An 18,344-nucleotide genomic window follows, 5' to 3' on the forward strand; every position below is an offset into this window, starting at 1 on the left:
ATTCTGAATATGACATTTTTCCAAACCTCTGTACCTCTTTTAGGATAAATGGAATGCTTTGATCCCACTGTCCAGTTTTCCTGCAAACTTTGGTCTATCAAAAAGTAATTCATGTGTTTTCCCATATTAATCATTGTAGAATTATACCTCGTTTTAACAAAATTTCTCTATATATGGACAGTGAGCTAGTTGAGATTAACACCCTTCCAAAAGTTTCATCTGTCTCAGAAACCTTTGATACAGATAAGAATGTTTCTGTACATCATTAAAGTCAATCAGTGTAATATGAAAGGCTGAAGATAATTGTATATAAAATAATATGTCTATTTAGTCATATCATTTAATATATAATTATCTTCAGTTGCTAACAGTAAAAATATAAAAATATAATTTTGATTTATATAGCTGGCACTGTATATATTGCTGAATGATCTGAATTTCTTAAAAACAATCCTGGTACTGTTGACAGTGTTGATCACCTGCTGGAAGAGAGGATGGTGGGTGCAAATAAATATCAAATTGTCATTATTTTCAGCAAGTAGAATTAGTTGTGTCAGAACTGATAGCACCATCTGTTTATTGTCCATATGGCAGCCTAGTACGGTTGCTTCACGTGCTATTAGGTATTAAATGCAGTTTTTCAATTTTGGGGGATTCTTTTCACCACATGTCTGTCTTGAAATCCTGGAAGAAAATATAAACACTCTATTACCATTGTTATCTGATTTTTCACAATTCTTTAAAAGGGGAACAACATTTCTATTCTGTTTTTGAATGGAAAGACTGCAAAACAATTCTAGACTCAAACCAAAAGCTGTTTTTTTTAAATAAAAGCTTTTAAATGGTTTTCTAATCTGGTAAGTTTAAATTAAGATTTAAATTATAACAATGTGCAAGAATTACTGGTTTAAATGTTATTTTGTTTAAAAACATTTAATATGGGTTTAAAGGAATTGTTGCAGCGAACATAGTGTTTCTTTAAATTGGAATTTGTTTGGTAGTTGGAGATTCATGGCATGATTTCTAGTCATCCACTACTCATCAGCAGTCTAATTATACACAGTTAGCATAGTTGGAAGACAAAATTATCTCATCAATAATTCTGTCTGCTTATATTACTTTTTTGGCTCTGGAGTTTGAACATAATGATTCTAAGAAGCAATGACTTCTGGAAAACCCCAGAAATAAGACTTAGTCCTAAGTATTTTCAGTTGTGTAAAGAAAAGGATGGTATAGGAAGGCAGGTTTATTTCTTAAGATGCCCTTATCATAATTTTTACAGGTTTATAATTTACCCACCAATAATATTTAAAAAGCAAAGTAAATCTGAATTTATTCAATTGTAATCTAAAGAAGATATTCAGATTGTAATATGATGATAGTAAAATGAAACTACAGGTAGTCCTCATTTAACAAACCAAATTGGAACCAGGAACTCTGGCCCTAAGTGAAGTGGTTGCTAAGTGGGAAATCATAAGATTGCAACTATGAGTTCCAACTGGAAAGAGATAATAGCTTCACACTTTCGGCTTTTGTTTTGCTCCCTAATCACTCCTCTCCCTTTAGGCATCTTTGAGTACAGGTAGTCCTCTACTTACAGCAGTTCATTTAGTGACCTTTTGAAGTTACAACAGCACTGAAAAAAGTGGCTTATGTCTGTTTTTCACACTTATAGCCATTTCAGCATCCCCATGGTCACATGATCAAAATTCAAGTGCTTGGTCACCGACTCATATTTATGAGGTTAGTGTCCTATGGTCATGTGATCCCCTTTTGCTTTCTTCTGACAAGCAAAGTCAATGGGGAAACCAGATTCATTTAACAATCGTGTTACTAATTTAACAAATGCAATGATTTACTTAAGAACTGTGGCAAGAAAGATGGTACAATGGGGCAAAATTCACTTAACAGGTGTTTCACTTAGCAACAGAAATTTTGGACTCAGTTATGGTCATAAGTTGAGGACTACCTATACCTGTTTACTGCCCCAGGCTACTGCACAACTACATTGTTTTCAAAGTCTAGAAGGGCAAACAGCTTATTTCCTTCCAATCCCTTCCTCTCCCATATTCTCCTTTGCAAAGGGAGAAAAAAGAAAAAAAAACCCCAACCCTGAACAGGTTAAGGAATGCTGCAAAAGTAGTAAATGATCCTACATAAAGTTATTTTAGTCTAAAGTTATTGTAACTTTGTAATTCTACTGAATGAGTGGTTGGTAAGCAATGGCTACCTCTTGCCCTTATATCTTACTTCTGTTTGGCAATGTAGAGATTGTACAGAAGTAGATCTAAGGAGATGAATTTAAAGGAATAATATGAACAAGATACTAATAGACTTGTAAAGAACATCCATTTATGGTGGTACAAAACTTAGTTTTAATTTACTAAAAGATTTTGCAATGATTGTAATATGCACTGAGGGAAGGAAGACAATAATATCAAAATACTAATGGCAATCATGTAATGTGAAGAAAACAGAAGGGTTATTCTGACTTGGTGGTAGGGGGAGAAGTTCTTGCCAGTTCGGGTCAAAATGGCAGTAGTACACAGAAGAAATGTGTAATGTGTAATTGGAAATGTCATAGAATAAGAATCCTAAGACATAAGGAAGCTAGGAATAATTTGAAGCATCTGATCATGTAAGGCTGCTTTTTATAATTGGAATACAGGAGAGTAGTCTAGTGTTCAAGTAACACCCCCCTCACACACACTATTTCCCAGTTATTCTGGGTAGGAACTGAACTGTAGTTGAAACTGAGTGAGGTAAGGTTAGGAAAAAAGGGCTAGAAAAAAGTAGAATATTAAGATGTGGTATTATGTAGCTACAGTAATATTACAATAATTGTAGAACCAATAATCTACTCTGACATTTTATACATATGAATTGCTAGAAAGTATTTACAATGGACACTGCACCAAGGTTCATTTGTAATTTATGGTTATATGTGGAGTTTTTAAAAAAGCAGTTAAATTTATCATTGCTCATTGGTCAATATACCTTGTCTTTAATACAATAAATTCTTGGTGAAAAATGGAGTGGTTTTTTTTTAAAAAACAACAACAACACAGAAATAAGCCCCTGTAGTATAAATTAATATTATAAGTTCATGTTATTTCCAATGTGAAAAAAACGATACCACAACTCAACATTTACCGTATATACTTGAGTATAAGCCGACTCGAGTATAAGCCGAGACCCCCAATTTCACCCCCAAAAACTGAAAAAAGTTATTGACTCGAGTATAAGCCGATCCGCCGTTCTGCAAGCCTCCGCCGCCGGCGGAGGCTGGATCCGCGCTCTGCAAGCCTCTGCCGCCAGCAGGTTTGGGAGGCGCCCAAACCTCCCCAAACGTCGGCAGGTCTCCGTTCCTCCGCGCCCTGCCTGCCTGCTTCTTTCCGCTGCGGAAAGAAGCAGGCAGGCAGGGCGCGGAGGAACGGAGACCTGCCGACGTTTGGGGAGGTTTGGGGAGGCGCCCAAACCTCCCCAAACGTCGGCAGGTCTCCGTTCCTCCGCGCCCTGCCTGCCTGCTTCTTTCCGCTGTGGAAAGAAGCAGGCAGGCAGGGCGCGGAGGTCCGGAGACCTGCCGACGTTTGGGGAGGTTTGGGGAGGTGCGCGCGCACCTCCCCAAACTTCGGCAGGTCTCCGGACGGCGGTGGCTTGGGAGAGGTGTGCGCGATCCCGGAAGCACCAAAGCCTCGGCCGCGCACAAGTCCTCGGTAAGTTTTTTTGTTGACTGGAGTATAAGCCGAAGTGGAATTTTTCAGCCCAAAAAGTGGGCTGAAAAATTCGGCTTATACTCAAGTATATACGGTATATTTGTGTGTTTTGTATTTTTTATCTGAAGTTTGGCTGATGATTTCCCTTCTTTAAAACAGGATGATATTTACATGTATGGAGGCAAAATTGAAACAAATACTGGTAATGTCACAGATGAATTATGGAGTTTCAACATACCAAGTCAGACCTGGAGCATCCGTATTCCAGCAGTGCTTGTTCATGGCCAGCAATATGCAGTTGAAGGTCACTCAGCGCACATAGTGGAACTTGACAGCAGGGATGTTATCATGCTTGTGATTTTTGGTTACTCTGTAATATATGGCTATACAAGCAGCGTTCAAGAGTATTACATCAGTAAGTTGTCTTTTCATTTTTTGAATTTATTAAAACTTCCTGATGTGAACTGAAACAAGGGAGAATAAGGGATAAACTGTACTTACACCTTACCACTAGTATTTTTTAACCTATCATAGATGGGCATCATTCAGTTTGGATAGGAATTCTAGTATGGGAAATACATTAATGAGGGTTTTAAATTCTCCCCTTCTGTTAGTATGGACTGCTGTTCTTGTTTTTTTTTTAATATGTATTAACAAAAAAATTAAGTTTAATTTTAATACAACATGGTAATAGCTATATTAACTTGAAAAAAAGAAAAAAAATAAACTTTCACATAGGAAATGCCTCTTTTAAGACAACCTTGAAAAAAATCAATTGCAATGTTGTAAATAAAAAGTTATTAAATAGCACCCATTACAATTTTATGAGAAAGTTGCTCCCTTAGTTTCAATTGGAGTATCAGTGAAACCTAACCTTTACAGTCTGGATCTGGTTTTCTATGCTTGTTTATATAATTTTGTAGTAAGGGGGAGAAAAAAACCCAGTAATTTAAACACTACACAATTTAAACACAACAGTGATTTAAATACAACATTATGGTCTAACTAACATCAATTTCCTTTTCTGATCAACTTTCCTACAACTATCTGTGGGAAATACTGGTAATAGATGAAAGTTGTATTATTGCAGCATGTTATTAGTTTAAGTTATTAGTTTTATAAATAATTACTGATGTATGGATGAGTTTGACTTCTGTTTGCTTCTGGATCATAGACAAAGTTGCATATTTTATACATTTTTAAACAATTACACATAACTAATTGTGATATAGATGTAGATGTTAATTTTAGAAGTTACATGAAAAGGATATCTTTGATGTAATATGAATGTAAAAATATTTTCACAAATCAGCTTAGAATTAACTTCTGTTAATAATGTACAAGCAGGCACTTTCAGAATGACAATTGTGAAAAAAAAACCCTCTCGGAATAGGCTGCCTTAAAAGTAAATACTATGAAGGTTCTGCAAAATCCTGTATTCAATATATTTTTGGAAAGATATGCTTAATATTACTGACATTCATATACATGATTCCACATCCTTTACTTTCAAAGAAATAATTCAGCTTTGACCACCCTTAATTTTAACACCATTTAAGGTCATTTTGGGAAGGTATAAATTGTGATTTTATGAATAATTAAATTCAAAATGTACAACTTTGAACTCTGCAGTTTCACTATAATCCAGCAGGATGCACTGCTGTTCCATTTTGTTCACTTCTGACCTAAAAAAATATATCAGTAATTTACTTTTTTTTCTAGAAAACCTTTTTTGGTTGTAACAATACTGAAGTGCATTCTTCTATATTATGCAATATAGTTATAAATAATTGTGTTTATTCCGTGGTATTTATCATTTTTTAAAATTGTGCATAGGATGCTTTCAAGTCTAATTGATAGCCACAGTATCTATTCCAATGAGTCATATATGCTTTATTTTTAAGTAAGCAGGATTGTGACAGTAGCCAGTATCAATAATTATAATTTAAACTCCAGTTATTATCTTTTTATAACAGTGAAATGGACTAAATACTAGTATTGCCTGTTCATTAGCTAGATTTTCTTCTCTATTCCCAGTCATTGCCTGAATGCTCTAATGTGCTAATTTTTAGAAATATGAATAACGAACAGCAATAAATGCATTATGCAATTTGTACTTAAGCTGAGACAAAAAACCCCCAAAACAAACCCAAGATAGGATCTAACAAGGGATTTGAATATATACAGGTAAGTTATTGTTATTGAGAAAAAGCAACATCAGAAGGATCCTGATAAAACAGACCAGAGTTTCATATAATTGAGCATCTTGCTTCCCTGAGTGGCCAAATTAGATGCCTTTGGAGTGCCCATAAACATACCATGATTACTTTCTTTTAGTGTTTTCTTCTAGCATCTGTATTCACCTGGGTATTATCTCTGAATATGAAGATTCACTCTGTCCATCAAGCATAAGATCTGTGATATGTATTTATCATGCTTTTAAGAGCTCCATATTAGGTTAAAGATAGAGACTGCAGCCATGAATCTATCCATCTTTTTCTGGCTTGAGAAAATACGTGAAAATGTTATATTTGCACTCTGCAAAGAGATTATTCCTTCTCAGCTATGATTTTAAGATAATTCCCCTACCTCCAATTTATGGAACTGAAAAAAAATTCTCTAGTCAATGCCCACAATGGCAAATTGGGGAAATGATTGATTACGCTGTAGAAATAACAACTGTGGAAATAACAACTGGTTTCTTAGTTGTTAAAAAAACACACACCACAAAAATGTTTTGCTGAACTTTTAATGTAATACCCAGGTGGGCAACATCACTTTCTTTTTATAGGTCTTGTAGTCCATCCAACTATGAATAAACTGATAGCATTGTTTGCAGGTGTAGTAATATTTATGACAAATTTTGCTGTTTTGATGTTAAATGAGGAATTTTATTATTAAGATAAAAATATTGTGCACAAAATCTACTGTTAATAGTGAGATGTATAATTTCCAATAGTGTGTTAATATTAGATACATTTTTTTTGAGTACAAGTCTAACATTCCCACTAGAATTCTGCATTTGAAAAAGTCAAGAACAAATATTGGACCAATTAATTGTTCCATGCCAGAGATAGTCAAACTCATAAGCTGAAAATGTACAGTTTTTAACGTGCTGGTACTCAATTTTATTACCTCTCTGTTATTCATTAATGCAATCTGTATTTTTTCAGGATTTGGGGTAAGCGTAGAAAAAATATTTAAGAAAGCTACTAGTTAAAGTTAACGTAACTCTTAAAACAATAGGATCTTCTCAGAAGCCTGAGAAAAGTTGGACTGCTTTAATGAATAGTAGAGAGGCCTTCTTCTGAATCATTTTCAGACCATGCATAGCTCTAGTCTGCATTGCTAAATCCTGAAAAATAAGAACAACATGAGAATCATGCCACAAGTAACATTACTCTGGTACTGTAGTGTTCATTAATAGTTAACATTGTTAAAATTATATTGCTAAGTGTGGTGTCCTTAGAGGAATTCCAAGCAGCATTATACGGAATATACATGGTTGGCTAAATTAGCTTCTGCTTCTTTTAACAACAGAAATTAAAATGTCATTGTCTACTGAATAGTTTATTACTGGGGCTAAAGTTGAAATCTAGGACTTGATTCCACTTGTAATATAATGTACAAACAATTTGTAAAATAGATTCTACTCCAAAGCACATTTTAATAAATTTCAGTTCATAGCTTTAAACTATTAGCAGGGGCAAAAAATGGCATAGTTAGCAGTTATTATTATTCAGGATTATTGTCAACTGTGTATATTTCTTTACAATGATAATAGACTGTCAGCATCAAATATTAATCACACTGATACAGTTTGCCATTACCAATGCCATTGCATTCATTTTCTTTACAAAGGTTTAGTTTGCAGAATCTTGTCTCTACTTTGTAGTTTATTTTCTGAGGTTGATCATTTTTATGTTTCATTTTATTTCTTCAGTGCTATTCCATTAAGGGTGAATGCATTTTGTAGTATATTTTCCTGAATTCCTGTACAGGATTTATCTCTAGACCTACAGCAGTTGGATGATTTTAAAATTCCAGATGGTGACTCTAAGTACGAACTGAGTTTTGGAACAAAGCAACATAGAAAGCAGATTGGAAAACTCTGAATAGTAATAGACATTATTTTTGTATGACAGTTTGATCCTGTTAATAAAATGAAAATCTTTGAACAGGAGTCATGCTCTTAATTTTAAATCCCGCTATTTTGTGTTATGGTTTTAAACTGGAAGTTCTACCACTTATCTTAATAATGTAACTTTGTATGTTTTCTTATACAATTATTTAAGTTTTATACTGCCTTAATTGCACTTGACAGTTGAGTATTTACCAAGTTAAGTAGAATAAAGAGTTAAAATCAATAATTCAATAAAAAAGAATCCATTGTTGTACAAATAAAATAAAGTATCCTCATACAACATTCATTCATGGCACTATGTCTATCTTAATAGACTAGTCCTACACAGTTTTTCCCTGAATAGCCAGATTTTCTTTCTAAAAAATCATGAGGGATGGGACCATCCTTGACTCTAGGGATTAGATATTCCATTAGATATACCCACAAAGAGTATATCTACTTAGATATCCTTTCCTGCCAAATGTACCAATGAGTAGAGATACTTATTAGGCTTTTGATTTTGTTACATACGTCCTAAATTATGTAAGTCTTAAGCACTCTGAATTGCAGTTGTAAGCAAAATAGTAAACAATGCAGCTCCTGAAGAAATACAGTTGCAAGAAAAAGTATGTGAACCCTTTGGGATTACGTGGAGTTTTGCATGAATTGGCCATAAAATGCGTTTTAAACGTCATGTAAGTCACAACAACAGAAAAACACAGTCTGCTTAAAATAATACTACACAAACATTAGCTGTTGTCATGTTTTAATTGAACATAAGATGGAAACTTTCACAGTGCAGGGTGGAAAAAGTATGTGAACCTTTGGACTTAATAACTGATTGACCCTCCTTTGGCAGCAATAACCTCAACCAAACGTTTCCTGTAGTTGCAGATCAGACCTGCACAACGATCTGGAGTAATTTTGGACCACTCCTCTGCACAAAACTGTTTCAGTGTAGCAATATTCTTGGGATGTCTGGTGTGAATCGCTCTCTTAAGGTCATGCCACAGCATTTCAATCGGGTTGAGGTCAGGACTCTGACTGGGCCACTCCAGAAGGCGTATTCTGTTCTGTTGAAGCCATTGTTTTGTTGAATTACTTGTATGCTTTGGGTCATTGTCCTGTTGCATCACCCATCCTCTGTGGAGCTTCAGTTGGCGGACAGATGGTCGTACGCTTTCCTGCAAAATGTCCTGATAAACTCTGGAATTCATTTTCCCATCAATGACAACAATCCGTCCAGGCCCTGAGGCAGCAAAGCAGCCCCAAACCATGATGCTCCTTCCGCCATGTTTTACAGTGGGGATGAGGTTTTGATGTTGGTGTGCTGTGCCTTTTTTTCTCCACACATAGTGTTGTGTGTTTTTCCCAAACAACTCAATTTTGGTTTCACCTGTCCACAGGTGCTCTTTTGCAAACTTCAAACGTGCTGCAGTATTTTTTTTGGACAGCAATGGCGTCCTCTGTGGTGTCCTCCCATGTACTCCATTCTTGTTTAATGTTTTCCTTATTGTAGATGTGTCAACAAAAATGTTAGCATGTGCCAGAGATTTCTGTAGGTCTTTAGCTGACACTCTAGGATTCTTCTTTACCTCATTAAGCATTATGCGCTGTGCTCTTGCAGTCATTTTTACAGGACGACCACGCCTAGGGAGAGTAGCAACAGTGCTAAACTTTCTCCATTTGTAGACACCATGTCTTACCGTGGACACATGAACATCAAGGCTTTTGGAGATACTTTTGTAACCCTTTCCAGCTACATGCAAGTCAACAATTCTTGATCGTATGTCTTCTGAGAGCTCTCTTCTGCGAGGCATGGTTCACATCAGACAGTGCTTCTTGAGACCAGTAAACCCAAAACAGGTGTGTGTTTTTAAAGGGCAGGACAGCTGTCAGCAACACATCCAATATCATCACACTGATTGGAGTCAAGGTTGGCTCACTCCTGGCTCCAATTAACTCTTGGAGAAGTCATTAGGCTAGGGGGGTTCACATACTTTTTCCACCCTGCACTGTGAATGTTTACATGTTATGTTCAATTAAAACATGACAACAGCTAATGTTTGTGTAGTATTATTTTAAGCAGACTGTGTTTTTCTATTGTTGTGACTTACATAACATTTAGAGCGCATTTTATGGCCAATTCATGCAAAACTCCACGTAATCCCAAAGGGTTCACATACTTCTTCTTGCAACTGTAATATGACATAATACTCACAGGTCTGATCCATGGACAAATAAGCCTATTTGTACCAACTGTAGTTTACTATATCCCATGGTGTTAAGGACCTGACCGATGTAATGTCAGAAAATCCTAGAGTACAGGGAAGTGCCAGAAAATTAAAAAAGAGCTAATGTTTTTCTGGTCTTTTAAGAAAACGAGACAAAAGTGGACTTAGTCAACTGCAGACCAATCAGATTGGGATAATTATCTGGGAATGTCCTAGAAAGGCAGTAGTTTGTAAGAAGAATCTAGGTTTCCTGGTAGACAAATAACAGTGTTGGAAGATTAGCCAATAGTATGCTACATATTGTGAAAATACCAATGATATTTTTGGCTATATCAGTAGAAATATATTTTCAAGATCGTAGAAGGTGATAGTTGTGCTATGCTATACACGTCAGACTGCTCTTCAAGTTTTTGCCACTATTTTACAAAAAGGAGATTTGGAAAGAAAAGAAACAAGACTACAGAGATAGTGAGGGACTTGGAGGCAAAGTCCTAGGAAGAATGGTTAAAGCAACTGGGTTATTTAGCTTAAGGAAGACTAAGCTAGGAGTTAGTAGTTGAAGGCAGTGACAGGAAGAGGATAAGATAAAATGAAAGCTTTGCAGAGAGACATTTAAATTTGAAATGAATAATTTCTTGCCCTCAAGAGTTATTAAACAGTGGAACAATTTGCCTCCTAGAGTCACTGATTCTCCTTCATTGGAACATCAAGCAAAGGTTAGAAAGTCATTTGTCTAGACTCTAGATTGTCTTTGGATTACTATCCTGGGCAATGAGTTGTATAGAAAATATCCATATCCCTTTCAGCCTGCTTGTTTTGTAAAATAACTTGGTCTCAAGCCCTTGGTTTCAATAGTGGCCTTAATCTTCTTGTTATCCTGATTTCCAAACAGCAGTTATTCAGCTAATGCAAGATCCATGTACTTTACACAGATTTAATTCAAAAGGGCAAAACAATGTACACAATAACACAATTATCACTTTGATTTATGTACTTATAATGATGATACTGAAAAAGAGTTGTGGAGTATATTACAAAAATAAATTTAAGTATCCTTGCATTTCTCTAATTTATTTTTTCTTTGAGATATTTTGGCAAAGTCTCCATGGGAGTGCAGAGGGAACTATAGTACTTTCATAAAGGGAATGTTGGGAAAAGTGTTTTGAGCCAATACGGCCCTTTTTTTTAAAAAAAAAAATCTAAAGAAGCTCTTGACATTGAGAGCAGATACCATATGGTTACTAATTCAAACAAGTCTGTGCAGTGGATATTGTTTTTAAAAATTTCTAAATATACTAAAACACTATATTTCTTTAGCTAAAGAAAAGTAATATTCTCTGTATTTTCCCAAAACGCACATTGAGACTCTTACAGAGTGTATGTAGTGTTGCTAAACCAAAGAAAAATAAATTTCCTTGTGGATTAGTCCAGAAACACTTTATGGTAAAAGTTAATAAAAACATCCATAAAGTTCTTCAACTGAGATTCATAGATGGTCCATGAACGCTATAATTTTCACAATAGTCAAAGAAGGTAAAAAAAAACCACCATATTTGTTTTAACATGAGACGCAAAGATGGTTGACAATTGAAGAACAGTAAACACATTTTTGAAGTGTACATTTAGTTGAAAAAGCAGTGTCCTGATTTTTAGTCTTACTGAAAAATAAATTTGCTGATTAATTTGTCATACACAAAATGTTAGTGATCATTGTTTAGTGCACAAAACAAATAGGACAACAGTGATAATAAAGATGGATTGTTTGTTTGATATTTCTTAATAAAGTTGCCTAGATTTGTTTACATGGAATTGAAGCTAGTAAAATTTTAATATCAGTTTATTTTTCTAATTATAAAGAGCACAGAAATCTAGTAAATGAACATATTAACAGATGATTAAATTTCTGATTTCATAGAACACAGTAAGTACTAACTCTTGTTTAAAAAACTACCATGGCTGATTTGGACTGCAGATTAGGCCATAACCAAAGTAATCACATTGTGGCTTATGCATATATTTATTTTATTTTTTATTTTAATTCCATTTATATCCCGCCCTTCTCCGAAGACTCAGGGCGGCTTTACAAACTTAGCAGTAGCCTTCATTCTATGTATATGTCTGCTTATTAGGGCTTTCACACACACCCCAAGCGGCATTATTACAAAGTCAGCTTAATTGCCCCCAACAATCTGTATCGTGTATGTGTGTGTGTGTGTGTGTGTGTGAGATAGAGAGAGAGAGAGAGAAAGTACTTTAGTTCCCTCTGCACTCCCACAGAGACTGCCAAAATATCTCAAATATTGATACTAGATATTGATACTAGATATCGGTGATATGATATCATTAATCATATTAATGTCGGTATGCATTTGCAATTGAATTTTTAGGACACTGGATATTGTATTTTTAAGACTGTTCCTATTCGGTTGATAATTTGGATATTTTTGTATATACTTCAGTATATCAACTTTTAACAGATTAGGCTTACTTTGGGAATGTTTGTTGGACCCGTGTCCCTCCTGGCTGGTTTATGCGGCTCGGGAGGTTACACGAGGCTGGCTCCTGGCAGTTATCAATGCTTCCTTGAGTGAGGGGTGCTTCCCTGCCGCCTTGAAAGAGGCGGTGGTAAGGCCCCTCCTCAAGAAACCTGCCTTGGATCCAGCTATTTTAAATAACTTTCGTCCTGTCTCCAACCTTCGCTTCCTTGCGAAGGTTGTTGAGAGCGTGGTGGCACGGCAGCTCCCTTTGGTCCTGGAGGAAACTGAGTATCTGGATCCATACCAATCGGGTTTCAGGCCCGGGTACAGCACAGAGACGGCATTGGTCGCGCTGGTGGATGATCTCTGGCGAGTCCGAGACAGGGGTTATTCCTCTGTCCTGGTCCTTTTAGACCTCTCAGCGGCTTTTGATACCATCGACTATGGTATCTTGCTGCGACGTCTTGAGGGGTTGGGAGTGGGAGGCACCGTTTTACGGTGGTTCTCCTACCTCTCAGGCCGTTCGCAGACGGTGTTGGCAGGAGGGCAGAGGTCAACCCCTAGGCCCCTTAGTTGTGGGGTGCCTCAGGGATCGGTACTCTCGCCCCTCCTGTTCAACATCTATATGAAGCCGCATGGGTGAGATCATCCGTGGTTTCGGGGTGAGGTATCATCAATATGCTGATGATATCCAGCTTTTTATCTCCACCCCGAACCAACCCAGCGATGTCCTCGATGTGATGTCCCGTTGCCTGGAAGCGGTACGGATTTGGATGGGGAAGAACAGGCTCCTGCTCAACCCGGCCAAGACTGAGTGGCTTTACGTACCAGCATCTCGACTTGTCAGAGAGGTTCCATCTTTGGTTATGGGAGGAGAAGTGTTACCTCCCGTTGATAGGGCACGCAATTTAGGCATCCTCCTGGACTCACGACTCAGTTTTGAAGATCATATTGGAGTCGTGGCCAGGGGGGCATTTGCCCAGGTTCGCCTGGTGCTCCAGTTGCGCCCCTATCTGGACTGAGATGCCCTACGTACGGTCACTCATGCACTCATTAAGTCTCGGATAGATTACTGCAATGCTCTCTACATGGGGCTGCCCTTGAAGACCACCTGGAGGCTCCAGCTGGTGCAGAATGCGGCCGCGCGGGTAGTGATGGGAGCATCCCGATACTCCCATATTACACCCCTGCTGCATGAGCTGCATTGGTTACCGGTTGTCTTCCGGGTGAGATTTAAGGTGCTGGTACTTACCTTTAAAGCCCTACATGGCTTAGGATATTTGCAGGACCGTCTGCTGCCGGGGACGACTCCCCATCGCCCAGTGCGCTCACACAGAAGGGGTCTCCTCAGGGTGCCGTCGGCTTGACAATGTCGGCTGGCGACCCCCAGGGGGAGAGCCTTCTCTGTGGGAGCGCTAACCCTGTGGAACCAACTCCTCCTTGAGCTCTAGATGGCCCCAGATCTCCGGTCCTTTCGCCGCGATCTCAAAACTTTCCTTTTTCATCAGGCTGACCTGGATTGACGACAGGTTTTTAAAGTGTTTTAATTTTTAATTGTTTAGTTAATTTATTTTGGGGCTGTTTATTTAATTTCTTTTAACTTTTGTATTGTTGTTTTTATTGTTGTTAGCCGCCCTGAGTCCTTTCGGGAGATAGCGCGGCATATAAGTTCCAAAAATAAATAAATAAATAAATAAATAAATGAATTATAATCAATAACACATAAAAAGGATTTCTTGCTTTCTAAGAATGTTGATTATAATATAGGAATTAGTAAATTATAATGAATTTATATTACATTTCCATTAATTATTGTTTTGTTATATTTTAGGATCAAATTCTTGGCTTGTACCAGAAACAAAAGGAGCAATAGTACAAGGTGGATATGGCCATACCAGTGTCTATGATGATACAACAAAGTCCGTATATGTTCATGGAGGCTACAAAGCATTGCCCAGTAATAAATATGGATTGGTTGATGATCTTTACAAATATGAAGTTAATACTAGAACATGGTAAGATTTTGTTCCTAAATCTTTTTATATATCTATGTATATGTGTGTGTGTGTGTCTCTTTGTGTACGTATATTTATAGTATACGTACATATATTCTCATATATATATTCTCGTACATTTTGTTAACCAATTGAATATTCAGGTAATATGAGTGCTTTAGGTTTGATACTGAAATGAACTTTTTGCTTTGTCTTTACTCAGTAAAGTAAACAATAGCATTCTAGCACTAGGATTCAACCTGTTTTTTCTGAGATAATAGTTGATATTGCTAAATATTTTGAATATTGTTAAACATCAACTTTCATCATCCTCTTATCCCTCTGTTCAGACAACCAGAGATGTCACATATATGTATTAATAGAAATAAAATCACTCTACGGTACAAGAAATATCAGTTCACATGTAGTAGATACACAGAGGAGTGTAGAAAACAGTGAACAGGGAATCATCTTTGATCAATGTGAGCAAGAAGTTTTTATTAAAATCTTAGACTTCATGTATAATGTATAAACCAAATTAAAATAAAACATGGATTCTCTGTGATTTACTATAATTTTAAAATGGTATTTCATCTGGGTTTGCATGATACCACCATCAGAAAGTAAGCTATAAAAGGCTTGTTTGTACTGTTATAGCTAGAGGACATGGCATTAGTAACAATATCATTAAGAGATTTTGGTATAGTCATTATTTGAAAATTGCATAGGCAGAGAAGGTCCACTGCTACTGCATTGTGGTTTTCAGGCTTTAAGGTCCTCTATATGTTCGTTCAGGAGTGTTATAAAAAAACTATCAAATACCACCATCCAAACTGATGCATATGAATTCAGATGTGTAAAGGTTGCTGTGAAAGAGAAAATATTGGATTTGCAAAAAAGGTCACCTAAATTATATTTTATATTTTATTTTATATTTTAATATAAATTTATTATATTTTATTTTTGTAACTTCAAAAGTCCCTAAGATAATAAGAAAATTTAAGAAAAGAATGAATAGTTACAGCTTCTTTCTTTCCTGGCCTATTTCAAAACTATCCATAATATAATTCTTGAAATTTATTTTTCTGTGCATTTAAATGTATGTGATTGCTAGCATTGTGGCTAAACAAATATTGTTTACTTTATACAAATCACCCTGATTCCTGTTGATGCCTTATACGCTTCTTCTTTTTCCCCAATAGGACGATTTTAAAAGAAAGTGGTTTTGCAAGATATCTCCACTCGGCTGTTTTGATGAATGGAGCAATGTTAATTTTTGGTGGAAACACTCATAATGATACTTCATTAAGTAATGGTGCTAAATGTTTTTCTGCTGATTTCCTGGCCTATGATATTGGTAGGTATAAGAGTAAATGTTTGAAAAGTTGGGACTCCAAATTGAATTTCTACTATATAGAATATAGTATATAACATATAAGTAACAAATTATGATTCAGTATGTATACAATAAAAGTACTTCATTTTATAAATATGAATATTTATAACCATATTTTATTCTAAGACAAGCCACATTTTTATCATTTCAATACTGAGTATGATCAGTAGATATAAGATTGAGATGCTTCTGACAGCAAATTTTATTTCTTTATACAGTATTCAAGGTTCAAGGCTCTAGATTGAGCTTATATTTATTTAAATATTTATTTAGTTTTTTACATTGCCGAATTCCCAGGCACTCTGTGCCGTTCACAGATTAAAAACCCAGCCGACAATAGAATAATACAATAATAACAAAGAACAAAAGATGGCACCAGCCAGGCAACAACCTAAGCAAATCCACGTTATTTAAAAGGAGATCGATCTCTCTCTCTCTCTCTCTCTCTCTCTCTCTCTCTCTCTATATATATATATATATATATATATATATATATATATATATATATATATATATATATATATATATAATCTATCTATCTATCTATCTATCTATCTATCTATCTATCTATCTATCTATCTTTACACAAATATATGAGCTGTCACCGGTGTGACTACTGCCTGTTCAATGGCCTTCAAGATAGGCTGAAACAGGAAATAAAGATTTGTCCCATGTTTGGGGCCTAGCAAGGTAATATATATATATTCAATAGATCTTCTTCAATGGTTATATTTTCTTGTCATGTAATATAGAAATTATAATCAACTTTGTGTATGCACTGAGAACAGCATCAAAGTAAGCCTAGGACTGCATTAACTGATTGTTATTTTTAAACATAAAAATTACAGTCTGCTTTGGTTCTAAATTGTAATGCTACATCATGTCATTTCCTAAATAATTAAAACACTTAACATATTATCTATAATTTTAGCAGTCTCATTTCCTATGCATTATTAATCTGTTATAATATAAATGAAACAGATGTAATTTCTGTCTAATTTTAATATTTGTGTGAAGATTAATTACATGTGAATTTAATCTGCTATTCCTGAAGCCTAGATTAAAAGCCCTTACAATATCTCTTGAACCTAAGCATAGAAAAGGAAATATTCTGTTTCTAAATATGAGCATATATCAAAAGAAAGCAGAGTCTGTAATATCTATTTAATTAAAAAAACTGGAATAATTAAAAGAACATTAGACATGCACATTTTTTCTTCATAACTTAGATTCTTTATGACCAATAGAGGTTTTGAACACTGGCCTTATTGCCGGAGGAATTTGTTCACCGAGATCACACATCCAATATTTCCCCAGAAAACTAGAAATGCAGGGATTTGAATCCAGAAAGTTTTGAATGTAAATCTTGTCTTTTGACACTACAGGTAGTCTTGTGCAGTGATTGTTTGCTGTTACAATGTTGATGAAAAAGTAACTTGGTTATCAGTCCTTGCACTTATGGCTTTCACAGGCCTGTGCAGCAAAGAAAATTGAAGTAAGATCATAAGCACAGTCACTTAATGATGGCTTCATTTAAAGACCCAATTACCGGTCCTAATAGTGCTCACTAAATGAGGACTACTTGTAGTGATGATGACCCTTCTTTCAGTATACTTGGCTTTCTGTCACTTAAACCTAGAGCCTTTAAAATGAAATCAATAGGTGAAGCGTTTTAATAGCTGGAATGGCTCGAATGATTTTTTTTAGGGGCTATTTTCAAATTCAAAATAGAGTGCTAAGCCTTGTAGCTAAATTAGTTGTATATACTTGTTTCATTTCAATAGTACTTCTGTTATATATAAGTCTTAACAGTAATTAGAATGCTGTAGTTGGACATAGTTGAGCTTTTTAAGACACTCAAGTAGAGGATACTTTGTTGAATTTATAAAAGCTTAACAGCTTACTAGATGTGCTAAATGTTAAAGGACTGAACCACAGTATATTCAGTGTATGAGAGACAACATGAACAGCAAGGCTCAATATTATATTAATATTTCAGTGTTATGGACGATTTTTCACATGCTGCATTAATGCTTAGTAGTGGTGTGTTCCAGGTTAAAGGAAATGGTTTAGGAAAGGTTTTTGAAGTGTATCTTTTCATAGCAATGATTCTTAACCTTTATACTAGATTAAGTTTGACAATCTGATGAAAAATGCCCACAATGCAGACAAAATGTATCAATATTTTACTCATTGGAAAATAATACTAATAATCATCTTTTAGTGAGGCAGTACCTAGAGGTGGTTGTGGGTTTTGTGTACTCTGAGGAAGAAGAGAGCTACCTCCATGATTTCAACCATAATAGATAGGGCTCATCAAAGGAGCCATAGAAGTGTCTCTCCCATGAACATATGAGATGTAATTTACAGAAATCCGTATTGGATTGATTGTCACCCAGGTCGA

At 35.7% G+C, this 18,344-nt stretch overlaps 1 protein-coding gene across 5 annotated transcripts in view; it reads left to right on the plus strand.

The window, feature by feature from the left end:
- ATRNL1 (attractin like 1) overlaps positions 1-18,344 on the plus strand; it is a 563,323-nt gene that overhangs the window by 68,773 nt on the left and 476,206 nt on the right. For all 5 annotated transcript variants that reach the window (XR_014026511.1, XM_081328305.1, XM_081328307.1 and 2 more), the window contains exons 8-10: positions 3,876-4,131; positions 14,382-14,565; positions 15,747-15,901. Coding sequence is in view for 4 of the 5 variants with exons in the window: in XM_081328305.1 (XP_081184431.1) it covers positions 3,876-4,131; positions 14,382-14,565; positions 15,747-15,901 (595 nt within the window). In the remaining variant the exon portion in view is untranslated. The remainder of the gene's footprint in view (positions 1-3,875; positions 4,132-14,381; positions 14,566-15,746; positions 15,902-18,344) is intronic.

The sequence above is a fragment of the Vipera berus genome (assembly GCF_964194415.1).
Source record: "Vipera berus genome assembly, chromosome: 5".
Lineage (NCBI taxonomy): Eukaryota > Metazoa > Chordata > Lepidosauria > Squamata > Viperidae > Vipera > Vipera berus.